We start from the raw sequence: 14,057 nt of genomic DNA, 5'->3' as shown, positions 1-14,057 counted from the left end.
AGCGTCACTGAGGCTCAGTACAGGCATATGTATGTTTTTGCACGCTTATTGCACAGTTAATTGTTAATATTGAGGTGTGAAATTAGTCATGGCGGTATGAGTAATATGTCAATAACAGTAAAACCAGTCTAATTATACTGACACTATATACCAGTATACTGAAAATATGAACGTCAACATATGAAAAGTAACTTGCTGATAATATATATACCAGTCATTCACTTCTAAAGCATTAAAATTTGGAAAATTGGAGTTGCAAGACTTGAGATTTACCTCACTCCTCTCACCTCCTAGATTAATCTTCACCCCAGTCTACCTAACTTACAACAATTGGTGACATTTTTGCACCTCTGCTGATCCCATCAGTGTGTAGTCCTCTTCATTCCAAATCTATCATTCTGAGGTTTATTTCCAGAATGAACAAGTTTATTTGGGTAAATAATGCTGTTACCTAAAGGATACATTGTTTAAGAAGATTATGTCCTTGATATTAGAAATGTGACTAGGCATATAATCCTATTTTTCATACTGCCGGTATTGGTATAGGAGTCTGCTGTACAAGTACAAAGTCTGTGATAGAGCCATGCATTACCATTACGTTGAAATGAACATATACAGTGGGAGTGAGAACTGTCTGAAACAGGTGAGGAGTTTGGGATGAATGACAGTGTGTATTATTGTTATGAGTATTATGTGGTTTCCACTACCAGACAATGGTTCAAACATTTTTGGTATCGGATTGGGTCTTAAGGCTATTCCAAGACTATACCTATGAACATAATATTGATGAATTCATCAGTAGACCTCTGGACCTTCATCTTCAGGACCATCAGTCGATCTTTCCTTTGCCAATTCGCTGTTTAGTCCCTTTAAATTTGTGACTCCCTATCGTGTTGCCCGCGACACGGACGTGTATTACTTGTGTACTTAGCACTTCGTAATACCTACAGTACGTCCACCTGTAGAAATGCCATTTCTGCGTAAGATTTCTACGATATGAATAATCAATCACCTTGTGACCTCACGTCAATTACCCACTACCTGACGAGAAAAAGCTGTCATGGTACTGAATATTAATGAGATCAACTCGGCAGTGGGCGGAGTCGCTTGCCGTTGTACATCTAATTATAGTATATGCTGCGTATATTTTTATCATTTATTACACTTTAATGAGAATTGTGTAGGGGAATACATGACGAATATGATTTTTTTCTGATATATTTTGAGTCTCACAATTTTCTGATATTTGTTCGAATTAGTACTAGATTATATTCAACGCACTAGAGTTGTGTCCGAGCTCCGCCCATTCTGATACCTGTATTCATTTTCCGAACCAATGAACTGTTGGTCGAGTCTATTAGCGACACAGGGTCAGAAATCGGAAAGTTGTAAACAACTACAGATGTCGAATGCGGTGCATTCACATCGGTTGCACAGATAACCTATCGTGAGGAAACATTCTGCTTGTCTCAATGTTCACCGTTTCAATATTGATGGGACCAATATCCTTCCAAGAAAATGAAAGCCTCTCAAGACATTGATCATTGTATTCCTGTCTTCCATTGTTATGTATTATAAGAGATGTATTGTTCAGACCTTGCAGTAATATTGATTGCTCTGCAGTATGTCGTCAAACAGGACAGGGACACAGCAATTGAATGTAAGCTGCAAATTCACAAGGTAGATTTAAGACATGATATACATCATGAGTGATTGGTGCACAGAGTTGTCAACTTATCAAGTTGATCATTAAGATAGTGAATATTTATTAAGGAAATGTGTGAGGCTTATCTTTCATCCTCTTGAATGTTGTGGCTCTCATATTACAAACTGAAGAAAACGGCTGCCTTGGACGATACGCTGTGGGGCAAGACTGGGGGGTGTGGTGAGGGGGGTCCTCACGTACCACAGACCGAACTACCAAACATTGCATATTACATATTCCTCTCTTATCTGACTCTACTATCTGATCATGCACAGAAATACACATTGCTGCATTTCACAGTCTCAAGGTATTTACTTAGTTCCTCGCTTACCTGTCCCCCCACAACCTTACCACCCTCATTCTACCATGCCTAGAAATGTCCTGTTAACACTTTTAACACTGTGCGAGCAAAGTCTTCCCTAGAAGAAGCAAGACCAACAATATATATTTCAGTCTTATGAACTCTCTATACAGGAAGTATATTAACTAGTTGGCAACAGATTGAGCGGAAGTCCACTGTTTTAAGGATGAGGCTCAGTGAATTTCTTTCATATTTCATTCGTGTAAAATAGATATATAATTGTAGGTCTATCAGACAGATGTGTTCTTGAAGTCAATTAGATTTGAATTAGTTCCTGCAGGATAGGGTTTGGCAGTTTTGTTGCAATTTCTGTCATCTGCTGTTTAAGTAAAACAATGACAGATGTGAACACAAAACCCAAGGGATGTACAGTAGTTGACTGTGTCACTGATATCTAGTCAAACAGTAAACTCAGTTAGAACATGTATATTACTTTAGCTTACTGATGTATGGTACAAGGAGATGCTGGAAGCTTGCACCTTTGAGGAGTTGGGATGATAAAGTATCAGAGAAGATGTTTGTGCTGTGTTGAACTGTGTGATACTCCGACAGTAAATACTGGTCTTATTTCCACAAAAACTTTTTTGCAAAGCAGCGTCTACATTTTGGTTTGTCATTCCTCTCTTTTTCTTTGGATGTCACGGGAACGTTCTGTCCGTTGTTGCAAACTGTATCAAACTGTTTCCCCCGAATAGTTTTGAATGACGACAAGTTATTCCCATATCGCCCGACATCATTTGTTATTCAGTTACAATATTGTACCTGCTATCTTGCACTCTTTTTAAGCTGGAATCAGGGCTTGACACAAAAATATGAGAAAGGAGGGTCTGTTTTCTGGTGTTTCATTGTAAAGATATTCATGATGAAGTAAACACCATTGATGTTGTTTCATTCTATATCAAATGACATTGCTGTTACAAAAAGGTTTATATTCAGTCTGTTTTGTGAGTCCAGGGAAAATTGGCAACTGGAGACACTTGTAGGCATATAAGTGCAAACTCAAGTCAGGTACGTGTACAGAATTCACTTTTGGTAATGGGAACTTTATGAACAGAAATATAAATAGTTCAGTGTAGTGTTTACCTGGTTATCACTATAATATACAGAGCTTCCTACTAAATCAGGTGGGAGTTCAAAATAACAGTGCTCAAAGTCATTTGTTGCAATATCAAACGAGAACACTAGCTGCTACTAAATTTGAATTTTTAAAACCCATTGGTGACACCAATACAATAATACCTGCAAGTCCATTTGTACTGTGGACACAATGCCTAAGTTCATAACTCAGGACAAACTAAAACGAATGACAGCGAATGACCGATTGACAATTGACTTTGTACAGGGTTAATTATCATTTGCGAATGACAGCGAATGACAACGAATGACAACGAAGGACAGTGTTGAGTGGAGATAGAATGATTAACGGAGTGCAGTAAATGCGGTTATTGGTTTTCTGCGCAAAAATGATTTGAGGAAAATCGCATGTTATGGACGTGGTTGCAGGGTTTTGATGTAATTTACGGATAGAAACCACAGGGAAAGTTTTTGTGTGAGAATGCGCTTGAGTGCTGTGCTTTTTACCTCTGTAGATTTATATAGAAAGATAACTGAAGCCGTTTCAAGATTATAGTATTGTTAGTTTCTGACAATTAATATCGGAAAAATGACGTTAAATTTACTTTTTAAAATCAGACTTACAATTTCGCTTACTATATAAGGTGCGTTTTCTTTTCCGTACTTTACTAGATCTAGATACCCACGAAGTCTGAACTGTGATATCCGGTTGAAGCAAATGTCTGTGCTGTCATTACTGTCATTCGTTTTAGTCAACGCAATTTTTTAGTGTGTACAACATATTATCATTCGTTATGTGTAACGCAATTGTCATTCGTTTTAGTAACACCCCATTACTCCTTGGTTACAATGGGGTAACTGTAAAATTCTCTACTTTGAGTGAGTGAACATCATCAATAGGGAGGAAAGATTTCAATTTAAGACAAAACATAGCTGTTCATGTCATAATACTGTTTTGGGCTTTAACAAAGTTCTTTTGTCCTTGGGAAGGAGTACAAAGGTAGTGCTGGCGTGTTGTAACTTGTTCCATTCACAATGGTTTATTACAGAGTTGATATATAGCTATGTAATCACATATACAGTATATGGTTAAGCAAGCATGTCAAGTTGAAAAGAAAAAAAAAAATAGCAAGGGTGTCCTAATCTTTGTAATCTTAAAAAAATATAATAATAACTGGAAACAACTACAGTAATGTATCTCTTTCTTCCCAGTCTACTTTTCAGAACTGCTAAGTGTTATATATTCAAGAACATATACTGTACCTTTTAATATGTCTGTGCCAAGCTAATTACGTAATAGAAAGTTCTAGACATACTATGCTAAGTAATTCACATTCTGTTGTATTGTAACTCCGACCTGATAGAAAATACAGGAGACGGTTAGACTCTTGCTCTCGACTAAGAAACTTTTGTCTGCGTACAGTACGTTCTTTGATACCCACGCTTTGGGAACCTCCGGTTAGTTTTAGTTGCCTTTCCCAAGCTAAAAAACTAAGCACCAGTAAATTTGGGGTTTTTAGTGGCAGTCAACACATCAATCTGGCTGTTTTACATGCAAAGGGACAAGGCTAGACGTATATCTATGACTTTTGATGTGTTGATTTGTACTGTGTGTACTGTCCAGAATTTCATCATCTCTTGTGATACTTTATGAATAACAAGTGGAAGTAACTTTGTGTCCAAGAATGGTTTGATGGTGGTAAGAGAAGGTACAGAGTTGGCCAAACTGTAATATACAACATTGAAGCCATTTACTAATGATCATGAGGTTACACTAGTTGACATTGAATTCAAATGTCAACATACTGTAGGCCTAAAAGCCCAGAAAAGATGATAACTCTAAAAAGTGATGCTTGTTTGAACTCCATAATTGGTATGTGTGGTAGTTCTCCCTTCAGATGAGTACAAGATCCTATTATTGAAATTGCTGGAAGTTAAAGGTTAATTGATATCAACATATATGCCAGGTTTACAAACTTAGAAATCAACCCCTACACTCACTGTTCAGCATTAAGACCAGATGACTTTGAGCTTCCATCTGTTTATACTAGACCCTGTGCTCGGTATTCACAGCGCGTACTCACTCACCTCATAGAACCACATGAGTTACCATTTTTACCTCGCTCTAGCAGAGTCGGGCAAGTTTTGCTGTGTGTGTATGGCCACCTCCCTTCCGCTATTGCCAGCCTCTTGTGCAAGCATCACTCCTCGTATCATTCTTGATAATCGTTATCAATCTTTATCAGCCTACATCTTTTCTTCGCTTTCTGATTCACCAATTGTTCATCTGTTCAACATTTTTTCATTTTGGACTGCTGGGTATCAGACCCGTTCTAATGATCAGGAAGTTAAGGGTTTGTTTTCTAAAAGAAATGGCACTAAATCATCAGCCGTGTGATGTGCAGCACTGCTTTAAATACCTACTATACTAGTAGCCTATAAAAGGGTCGTAATTGCGTGATCCTAATTGCGGGATCTGATCCGCATTTACACTATTGATCGGTCAAGAGATATAAACATGAAAAAACCAGGCATCCCACCTTACGTCAATGCATGAAACCTACCGGAGAAGAGTCTGAAAATAGTGTTGTTAATGTGATATCACCATATAAGGAACACTGAACGTACATGGTATGTAGAGCCATCCAATAGGGAGCTGCTTTTGTGGAGGTTAAAGGTTGACTTCTAACATACTGTAGGTGAAAAAGGAGCAACCATTCAGCAACTCCAAATAACAATACATGGTTGGATATCATCACGCATGTGTTTAATTAGATGTATGTTTGTGTACTATACTGTAGTTACTGCATTCATGTGTACACATACTACTGTGGGATAAAAAAATCCATCATCTTCATCTTTATCGTCATTCATATGAGTTGATTTCGAACCTAAATTTCGGTGTGAGGATTCTTACAGTAGTTTGACAGTAAAATTCAGTTTGAACATGTACATATAGTACAGTTTGATATACTAGTCAAGTTTGAGTCCCTGAGCATGGATTTGATCATGGATTCTGACAGCTTTGTAGGCTAATGATTGGGACTCCACCCATTGAACAATGGAAGAAAGTTAATTGCTTTCAATGACCCATGGTATTCTCCTATCAGGGGCCTATCATGTCAAGAATCGCTCAGCAGAAAAAGAAACATATTAAAATACAGGAAAATTCAAGCCTGTAAATGCATATGATCTGTGAAATAAGTATCTTGTTGCAGCACTTGGATTACATTGTGCTATTACTGTTCCCAGAGGACAATCCTATTTTTCAGCATAAATGTCATAAATCAGCTAATCCTCCTCCACCCGTGCATGCACATTCTTGGTCATAGGAATCCCCGACAGGGACTATTCAATGAGTGATGAATATGCTGAAGGTGTTCTACCACACTATTTAAGTATTACATGTATCATATATTTGTTTGACACAAGTCCTTGAAACTTCGTCCCTCTCCAAATTTAAGCAGGTTCCTGCATTTGGTTACCAAGTGAACCAAATCTAGCAAATACATAGCAAATGATGAAGTAAAAAATGAGAAGTCATAATATTGCAACATTTTGTTGCCTCACTTAAAACTGTGAGTTTTCACATGTTTAAGAACACATAAAAATGAAGCTAGTGGGGAACCATAAATTTCAATTGAAAAATATTGTCATGTGAGCACTTGATATATATTTTTATTGATTATGAAAGAAATTTATGAAAAGTGTGACCCCATCTTCATCACTTGAAATGAAAAGATATTTATTTGAGATAATGAGAAGCATTGATATGGGATTTTGGAAGTGACTGGTATGAAAAGTTATCAAGATCAACCAAAAATCTCTCACCATCTTCATAAATGACCTCATTTCTCCACTCTTCTCTACATACTGCTACATTGCTTTGTTCTTACCTACTTGCATATGTATGGTATCCCTAACTGTCTGTGTGATACTGATAAATGATTATACTTGCTCTTTTACTGGTGAAATCAGTCATAGTAAGCCTTATTCATATAATCATAAATGTTTGGACAAACTTAGTCACTCAATCATGGCAGTTTAATGTTTTTCACAACATTTACTAAGAGATGGTCGGGGGGGGGGGTTCAGGTAGGGGGGGGGTAGGCGGGATATGGGAGATGGGGGAATCAAAAATTGAAAGAAACACATGGAGGGTCCCATATTTGTTTATATGATTAATTTGGGATATATTTGCAGGCAGTTGGTTGACCTTGCATTCATAAAGTGTACATTAGGCTATATTTTGTGCTACATTTTGTACGTATTTATCCTGTCTCTCTTTTTTACTCTCAGAACTGTTGATACAAAGTTAAATAAAAACATGTTTTGGTTGAGCTCTAAGAATTGATACATCAACAGTATTGTTTAGAACTGCACCAAGGAGCAGACCTATCATCAGTTTAGCCTTAAAGGAGCATATCCAGGTATATAGCGTGTTTTAAAGCTGAATATATATTGAAATCCTGGAAGAGCTACGGAAACATATAAACTATGCCACTCAAATGTTTGTATTTTCTTGGACTATGACATGAAGACTGAAACTGTAACTATATGTTCATCCTTAAGCATTATTTCTGTCTCACTAATGCTGGCTTCTCTCTTCTTTCTCCTCCTTTCTGTTGCATTTCTCTGACTAGGTTCATCTCAGTCAACAGTTTCATCAGGTACATCCGAATCTGATATGGAAGATGCCGGAGGAGGTAGGTCTATTAGCAGACAATGTAGAGACTGGATGTAGAAAACAAGTTATTATAATCCAGTCTTCTCATAATAACATTTTATTGTTATAGTGACATTAACTGATATAGGATTTCATTGTGCTCCTCACTTCCCTGTCTCCTCAACTGCACTCTAGATCTACCATGTCTGGAGCACTTGATGACCATTACTCCATTTTCCTCTCTCTGGGGACTGTCACATTTTGCTCTACCGCCTCCTCATTCTACCACCCAAAGAGACAGGAGCATTTAATTGAGAGTAGAATCTTCAAAAATCCTGACTTTGTTAACTCATTGAAGCTTCTTCTAGATCTTACTTCACCTTCATCGTCAGGAGCATCCCCCCCCCCCCCCCACCATGAAACTTGCATGTGCAGCCTTTTCTTTCAGTGCATATTTGAAAACCTTGAATTTCCTTCTGCTCTCCTATTTGTCGCCCCTATGTTTTTAGTGTGTGGGCCAGTTGCACAGGCTTGCATTTGGGTCTCCCCATCCCTCCCCACCCCCCCCCCCCCGCCTTTATCTGCTCAGTTGTGTTTCCTGTATTGTGACTACTTCACGAATGATGGCTATAAAAACTTGTGCACTAGATGCATTCTGTCTTGTTGAACAATTTGTTGTTTATTCCAGCTGTGAAGATGAAAGTAATTTCTTATATGTGAGCAACTTTTTGTAAATTTTAAGAACTTTGTAAATTGATATTCTATTGTTATGAAAGCAAAACCAGTAGTAAAACTGTGTATCAAAAGTGATGTATTGAAGTAAGGGTACAACAAACATTTGAAAGTAATATTCACTTTTTTGAAGCCATCTTGTTATTAACAAGCTTTCATTGCATTTGGGGTCCTTCAGTCTAAATCATTCCCTACACTGGATGGATAACCACCAGCCATCAATACTGGCAATATTGTGAATGTTGGCTAACATGACAAGACAAATTCTACTTGTATATTCCAGAGAGGTGCATTGTCAACACAAGGCAATTCAATTTGTATCAAACTTTAAAATTGCTGCCTGATAAATTGGGAGTTACAGCAATAGCTCTGTATAGTGTGACACACAGCCACCACAACAATACAGTTATTGACCTTTGATCTGTTGCTATAGCCTGCCAACTACCTATCTGTCTTGCAGTTTTAGTACCATCTGCTATTCATATCCATTTAGAAGGTGGGTGGTGTTCTTCCACAGTCTGGGAAACTAAAATAATGACCAAGTATGAAAGGGGAAAAACCATTTGGTTAGTGGTTAGGTTTGTTAAATAAAGGGTCATGAAACCAGGTAAACCACTTATTGTACAAATTCTGCTTTCTGGCTCATCGGAGGAGAACAGAACTTAATGAGAGCAATATTCAGGTCTACAAACCTGTGTATTCTTTGTTAGTGCTCGGTTCACCTTATATGACATACATCCTCTTTGCTCAAATGGTAAACATGCTAACTTGGTCTATCATGGCTAACTTCATTCAGTCTGATTACCTTATGGAAGGCCAAAGAGGACACATTTGGGAGTATTTTACAGGCTTGTGGTTTGTCACACTAATGTACACAAGACAGTACATAAAAAAATATTGTTATTTTCAGTATTGAGAATAGGCCAGTAGTTTGTAATCAAGCTATGCTTACTCAATGTCTCAGTCACTGAAGCAGAGAACCTTGTTTGCACTTGAACCATGGAAGTATGCTTGAACTGCGTGAAATTTCTGCAAAACACAAAACCCGAAATGTCCTCCAGCAGGTTTCATGGCCGTGAGGCATGTATACAGCTTATTTGTCAGTTCTAGAGGTATACTATGTTTTGATACTTCTTCGTCTTGTATAAACAAGACATCATGTTTTGTTATGGTGGGTAGGGGTGCAGGGTTGTTAGTGGACATTTCAATTGCAAGATCACCTGTTTGATGTGTGATTGAGTAGTCTATGTCTTCATTGATGGCACACCATGGAGATGTATTTACCTCCAATGTTTACTTGTTTTCAACTAACAAAGAACTTTATCATCTACCACACTGACTAACTTTGGTAACATTAAAGCATGACCAACTCCCCTGTCACCGTACTCCCTTCTGTTTTTGCAGATCTTCTCATCCACAAATATGTCATAGGATATTCATATTGGTAATATCTGTTTGATTGCATTTTATCTCTGACCGTGGTTTCTTTACAGGTATGTATATAAGAGTATCATACCTGCTGCTAGGTTTGACTACGGTTAAGAGGACAATTACCAGACAATACAACAAAAAAGTCACATTTAGTGCAGCAAGTTTGGCAAATAATTACTTCATTCAAGTTTTCCACATCTCTCTGTGTGTTAGTCCACATTTTCATGAGTTTGTCAAAAATAGGAATTTGATTAGACATGGTAGGAGACTTTTATGGAAGCACCTTCCTACACAGAACTCTTATTACTTAATGAAATAAAGATTGCTTATTTCTAGCAATATTTTCAATTAATCAAATCTGTCTTGCCACCTCTGAATTATTGTTGTGTAAAATTTACATTTTTCTGCCCTTTAAAATGCTGTGATTTATCTCATACTGTAGGTGGTACCGCAAATGCACTGGGTTTGAGATACTGTACTTTTTCTAAAATATGTAAAAATATGGTTGTACCATTGCTGCCCACTTCACAGACTTCTTGATGTACCTTTCCATTAAGGAAGACAAGTTTCAACAATCAGATGATATTGTTCAGCAATGGCTGCAATCCACTCAGGTTTTTCAGACGGTACCACCATAGGTAGCCGCGGTCATCCAGTGTATGGTGAATCAAAGACCTGTTTTCCGGAAGTTCCCTCGTTCCTGGAGCATAAATGGAGTACTGGGGGTTTTGTCAATATAGCCCGTTCGAGCCTATGGCGACTTCATCCTTACATCACTTTACAAACAGAACTCTTTGTCTAGTGGCAGGGGCGTCAGCCAGAAGAAGGAGCTGTCTCCACGCTCTATCGATGGCTCAGGGTCACATGTGTTTCATTCCCTAATTCGACTAATACCAGATCAGTCATTCTTAAGTTACAAAGTACCAAACTCTGAATTTTTGATCCAGGGGATATCTTCTTGCCCAAGAGTTTTCATTTCTCATCAGTCAGAGAAGACAAACTGTGGTGTCCAAATTAGGCCATTGTTATGGTATATCAAGAAGACTAAGACTTTACGAACATCATCAAAACTGTTAATCCTCCCAGATACCCCTGATTCTTTCTCTTAACTGTACTCACTCTGTCATTGTAGGCATTACACATCTTGGTGCAGTAAACTGCCACTAAAAAAGAAAAAAAAAATTGAGTGTTATTTTCAAAGTAAAACCAGCATGTTGAGTATGTCTGGGCCTCTGAAGACAAAAGCATTCATTTTTTTTCCTGTGTGGAATATGACAATTGTATAGCCGAGCGGGGTACACACTGTATGTATTGCACCTGCTGTTAACAGAGGCTACGTTTATCTCACTCTTTTGGCCTAGCTTTTGTGGATTTGTTTAACCTCACTATGTTGGAGTCCCTGTTAGTCATGAGACTCAGTGGGATAGCTACTCAAGGGCAGACAAATTTGATATTACTGCAGATATTTCTAGCTTATGATGAGTTTTGCACACAAACTATGGCAAAGATACTACAGAGTGTAGCACTGCATGGTTATCAAGGTTAATGTTTGTGTTTTCTGTTTACTGAAGGATAGGTTTTCACACCATTGTGAGTCGTTAAAAGGCCACTTTGAGATCATCCATAGAAGTGTAGGTTATTTTTAGAAATTTGAAACCCACCTTAATTGATTTGATGTCTAAAGCAATCGTCCCGAACTTGCATCATTTGCCATACAGGTTAAAGGATCTCCAAATACGTATGTTAGGATATGTATAGGCCTATGCATGTATCATTCTGTTAGTCATTTCGGGGACAAGGATCTGCTCAAAGCCTATAGTATCAGTTAAAGGTATGGGTCTCAAAACTGCCCTGATACTCAGTCTTTGCTTGGAGCGAGCTGATTGTCGAAAAAGATCCACATGTTACACTCGATATCAGTTAATTGTAGTGTTCCCCTTTCTGTTGACTTTTGAAGTTTATTTACACTGCGGCTAACTGGCAAAGGGAAGACAGGTCAAAGGAGACTTGGTTGTTTGTGAATGCTTTTAGTCATTGTCACATGACCTATACAGTCTGTTCTGTCTCATTGCCTGGCTTTTGTTTGTTCAGTCTTTTGTTGTTTTGCAGGCTTGATAAATATCGTTTGATCAGCTTTTGGTTTATTTGTCTACCTTAGCTATTAATGGGTTCATGTTTAAGGGATATTTTTCATTGAAGACTTTGCAAACAGACATTTTTTAATGGTGATGTGAACTTGAATTAGCTTACCTATAAACTGAAAGTCTCCGTTTATGGCTAGAAATGATCACCTTTACAAATGTGAAATGAAAATAGTCCTCAAAATACAAAACTCATTTAGCAAGAATTCAGCAAGTATTTTTTATTTGCAAACTTAGGGCCTAATTTGATTGAACATTAGAAGACTGCAATAGGACAATCTGAGACAATTAGTAAACCATAGATCATTTTCTAAAGCAGATACAGTAAACAAAATTAGTTGCAAGGAACTTAAAATGTGTTACCAATATGGAAAAGGTGTTTTATGTGAATTCTTGTAAATAAATAAAGGTAAATATATGACAATTGAAACTGGTAGCCATCAGTAATTTAAATTTGAATGAATATATTTCAGGGTATGGAGTTGCCATGAAAAATTGTACACCTCACATTGCACAGAAGCTCTCATTACCTAATAGAGATGCAAATGTCAACAAAAAACCTGCATTTTGAGTTTCCTTTACAATAAAAAAAGAAAGTTGCACAATAATTTAACTTTGAATTAGCGATCATCCTTCAGATCAAATTAATAAGTCCGTAATCAATCTTGTTAGTTGCAACATCGCAACTTCTGCAACTTTGGTCTGTACCATTTAATGTGACAATTTCCACTCAGTTTGATGATCTGATTACACAAGTTCAACGTCGCTACAAAATGTTGCGCTGCACGGCCTTTCCATTGGAACTTTATACACGTGGGTAGTAGTTCTAACACATCAAGCTGCATATATTTCTTTCTCAAAATGGCCAGCTGACATACATTATGTTTGCCATGGAGAATTTATCAAAAATAAAAATATCTTCCAGCCAACAATTCCTAAATAATTGCCACCATTATGCACCTAGGCATCATCAGAATTAAAAAAAAAAATTAAAATAGGGGAGGGGATGTCCCACTCCTTTTTGTATCCCTCCCCCAGGCTGCAGATAAACAAATGGATAGATCAGTGATGAACCAGCATTTTGCTTCTGGAAACTTGAGAGCCATGACAATGGTACATTTATTATGTTTTTTGCTAGTCTGGCTTGGTCTATGTAGTTCCCTGAATAGTCAAATTTGAACTAGCGCCCTCACTATAATCTGTCTCAGCAGGATACTGGAAGGTGGCATTATTAATATATTCCATGATTCAACTCTGTTATTTAAGCAGTGCTGGATATGATGGTTTAGTGATAGCGAAAGAAATGTACAGTCTAGGGTACCTGTACTTATGATGTCTGACGGTGAACATATTGAGGTCACTGATATCACAAAGCTTAGGTATTCATTTAAGTTAACTTAGTGCAATTAGATGGGTTTAAAGTAGGTCACCACTACTCAAACATGCAGATGTTTTAGAACTATTTTTGTGTAGAAAAAGAGTTCAGGATGTACATGCAGAATTGCTTTTGGTTACCTGCCTTTGGCAGACAAATAACTTGTGCAATGAAGTTAGCTTGCATGTCTATTGTATGCCTGCATGTGGGTGTGTGTGTTTAAATATGTGTGTGTGATGCAAACTTATATACACAATAACTCAGGAAGTATGTGGTTGAACTTCATACACCGTAATGAGCCCAGTTGCACTATTGTTTCGTGTGATGGTCAAAGGTCATTTTAGGTTAAGACAGGTCAAAATCTGAAGAGCTTGTGTCAAAGAGATGGATAGTCTTTATTTAAAACACGTAAGCAGAAAAAATGCTAACTTTTTGTAACTTTCCATTGAAGAATCTAAAGACTGGTGGAAACAGTTGAGTGACTTAAGTTACTTCAGGTTGGTGGACGTGTCTTACAAGTTCCCCGAAGAAGTTATAATAATACCGGTCAGAGATCAAACTGATTACCGTTT

General features: G+C 37.5%; 1 protein-coding gene across 4 annotated transcripts in view; it reads left to right on the top strand.

Annotated features, from left to right (window-relative positions):
* The window catches only part of LOC139968794 (disks large homolog 5-like), a 70,984-nt gene that overhangs the window by 15,386 nt on the left and 41,541 nt on the right, over positions 1-14,057 (top strand). For all 4 annotated transcript variants that reach the window (XM_071973185.1, XM_071973184.1, XM_071973186.1 and 1 more), the window contains exon 3: positions 7,784-7,846. In XM_071973185.1, coding sequence (XP_071829286.1) covers positions 7,784-7,846 — 63 coding nt within the window. The remainder of the gene's footprint in view (positions 1-7,783; positions 7,847-14,057) is intronic.

Source organism: Apostichopus japonicus, chromosome 6 (assembly GCF_037975245.1).
Source record: "Apostichopus japonicus isolate 1M-3 chromosome 6, ASM3797524v1, whole genome shotgun sequence".
In the NCBI taxonomy this organism is placed as follows: Eukaryota; Metazoa; Echinodermata; class Holothuroidea; order Aspidochirotida; family Stichopodidae; genus Apostichopus; species Apostichopus japonicus.
The sequence above is the reverse complement of the archived record's forward strand: the minus strand, read 5'-3'. Positions and strand labels throughout refer to the sequence as shown.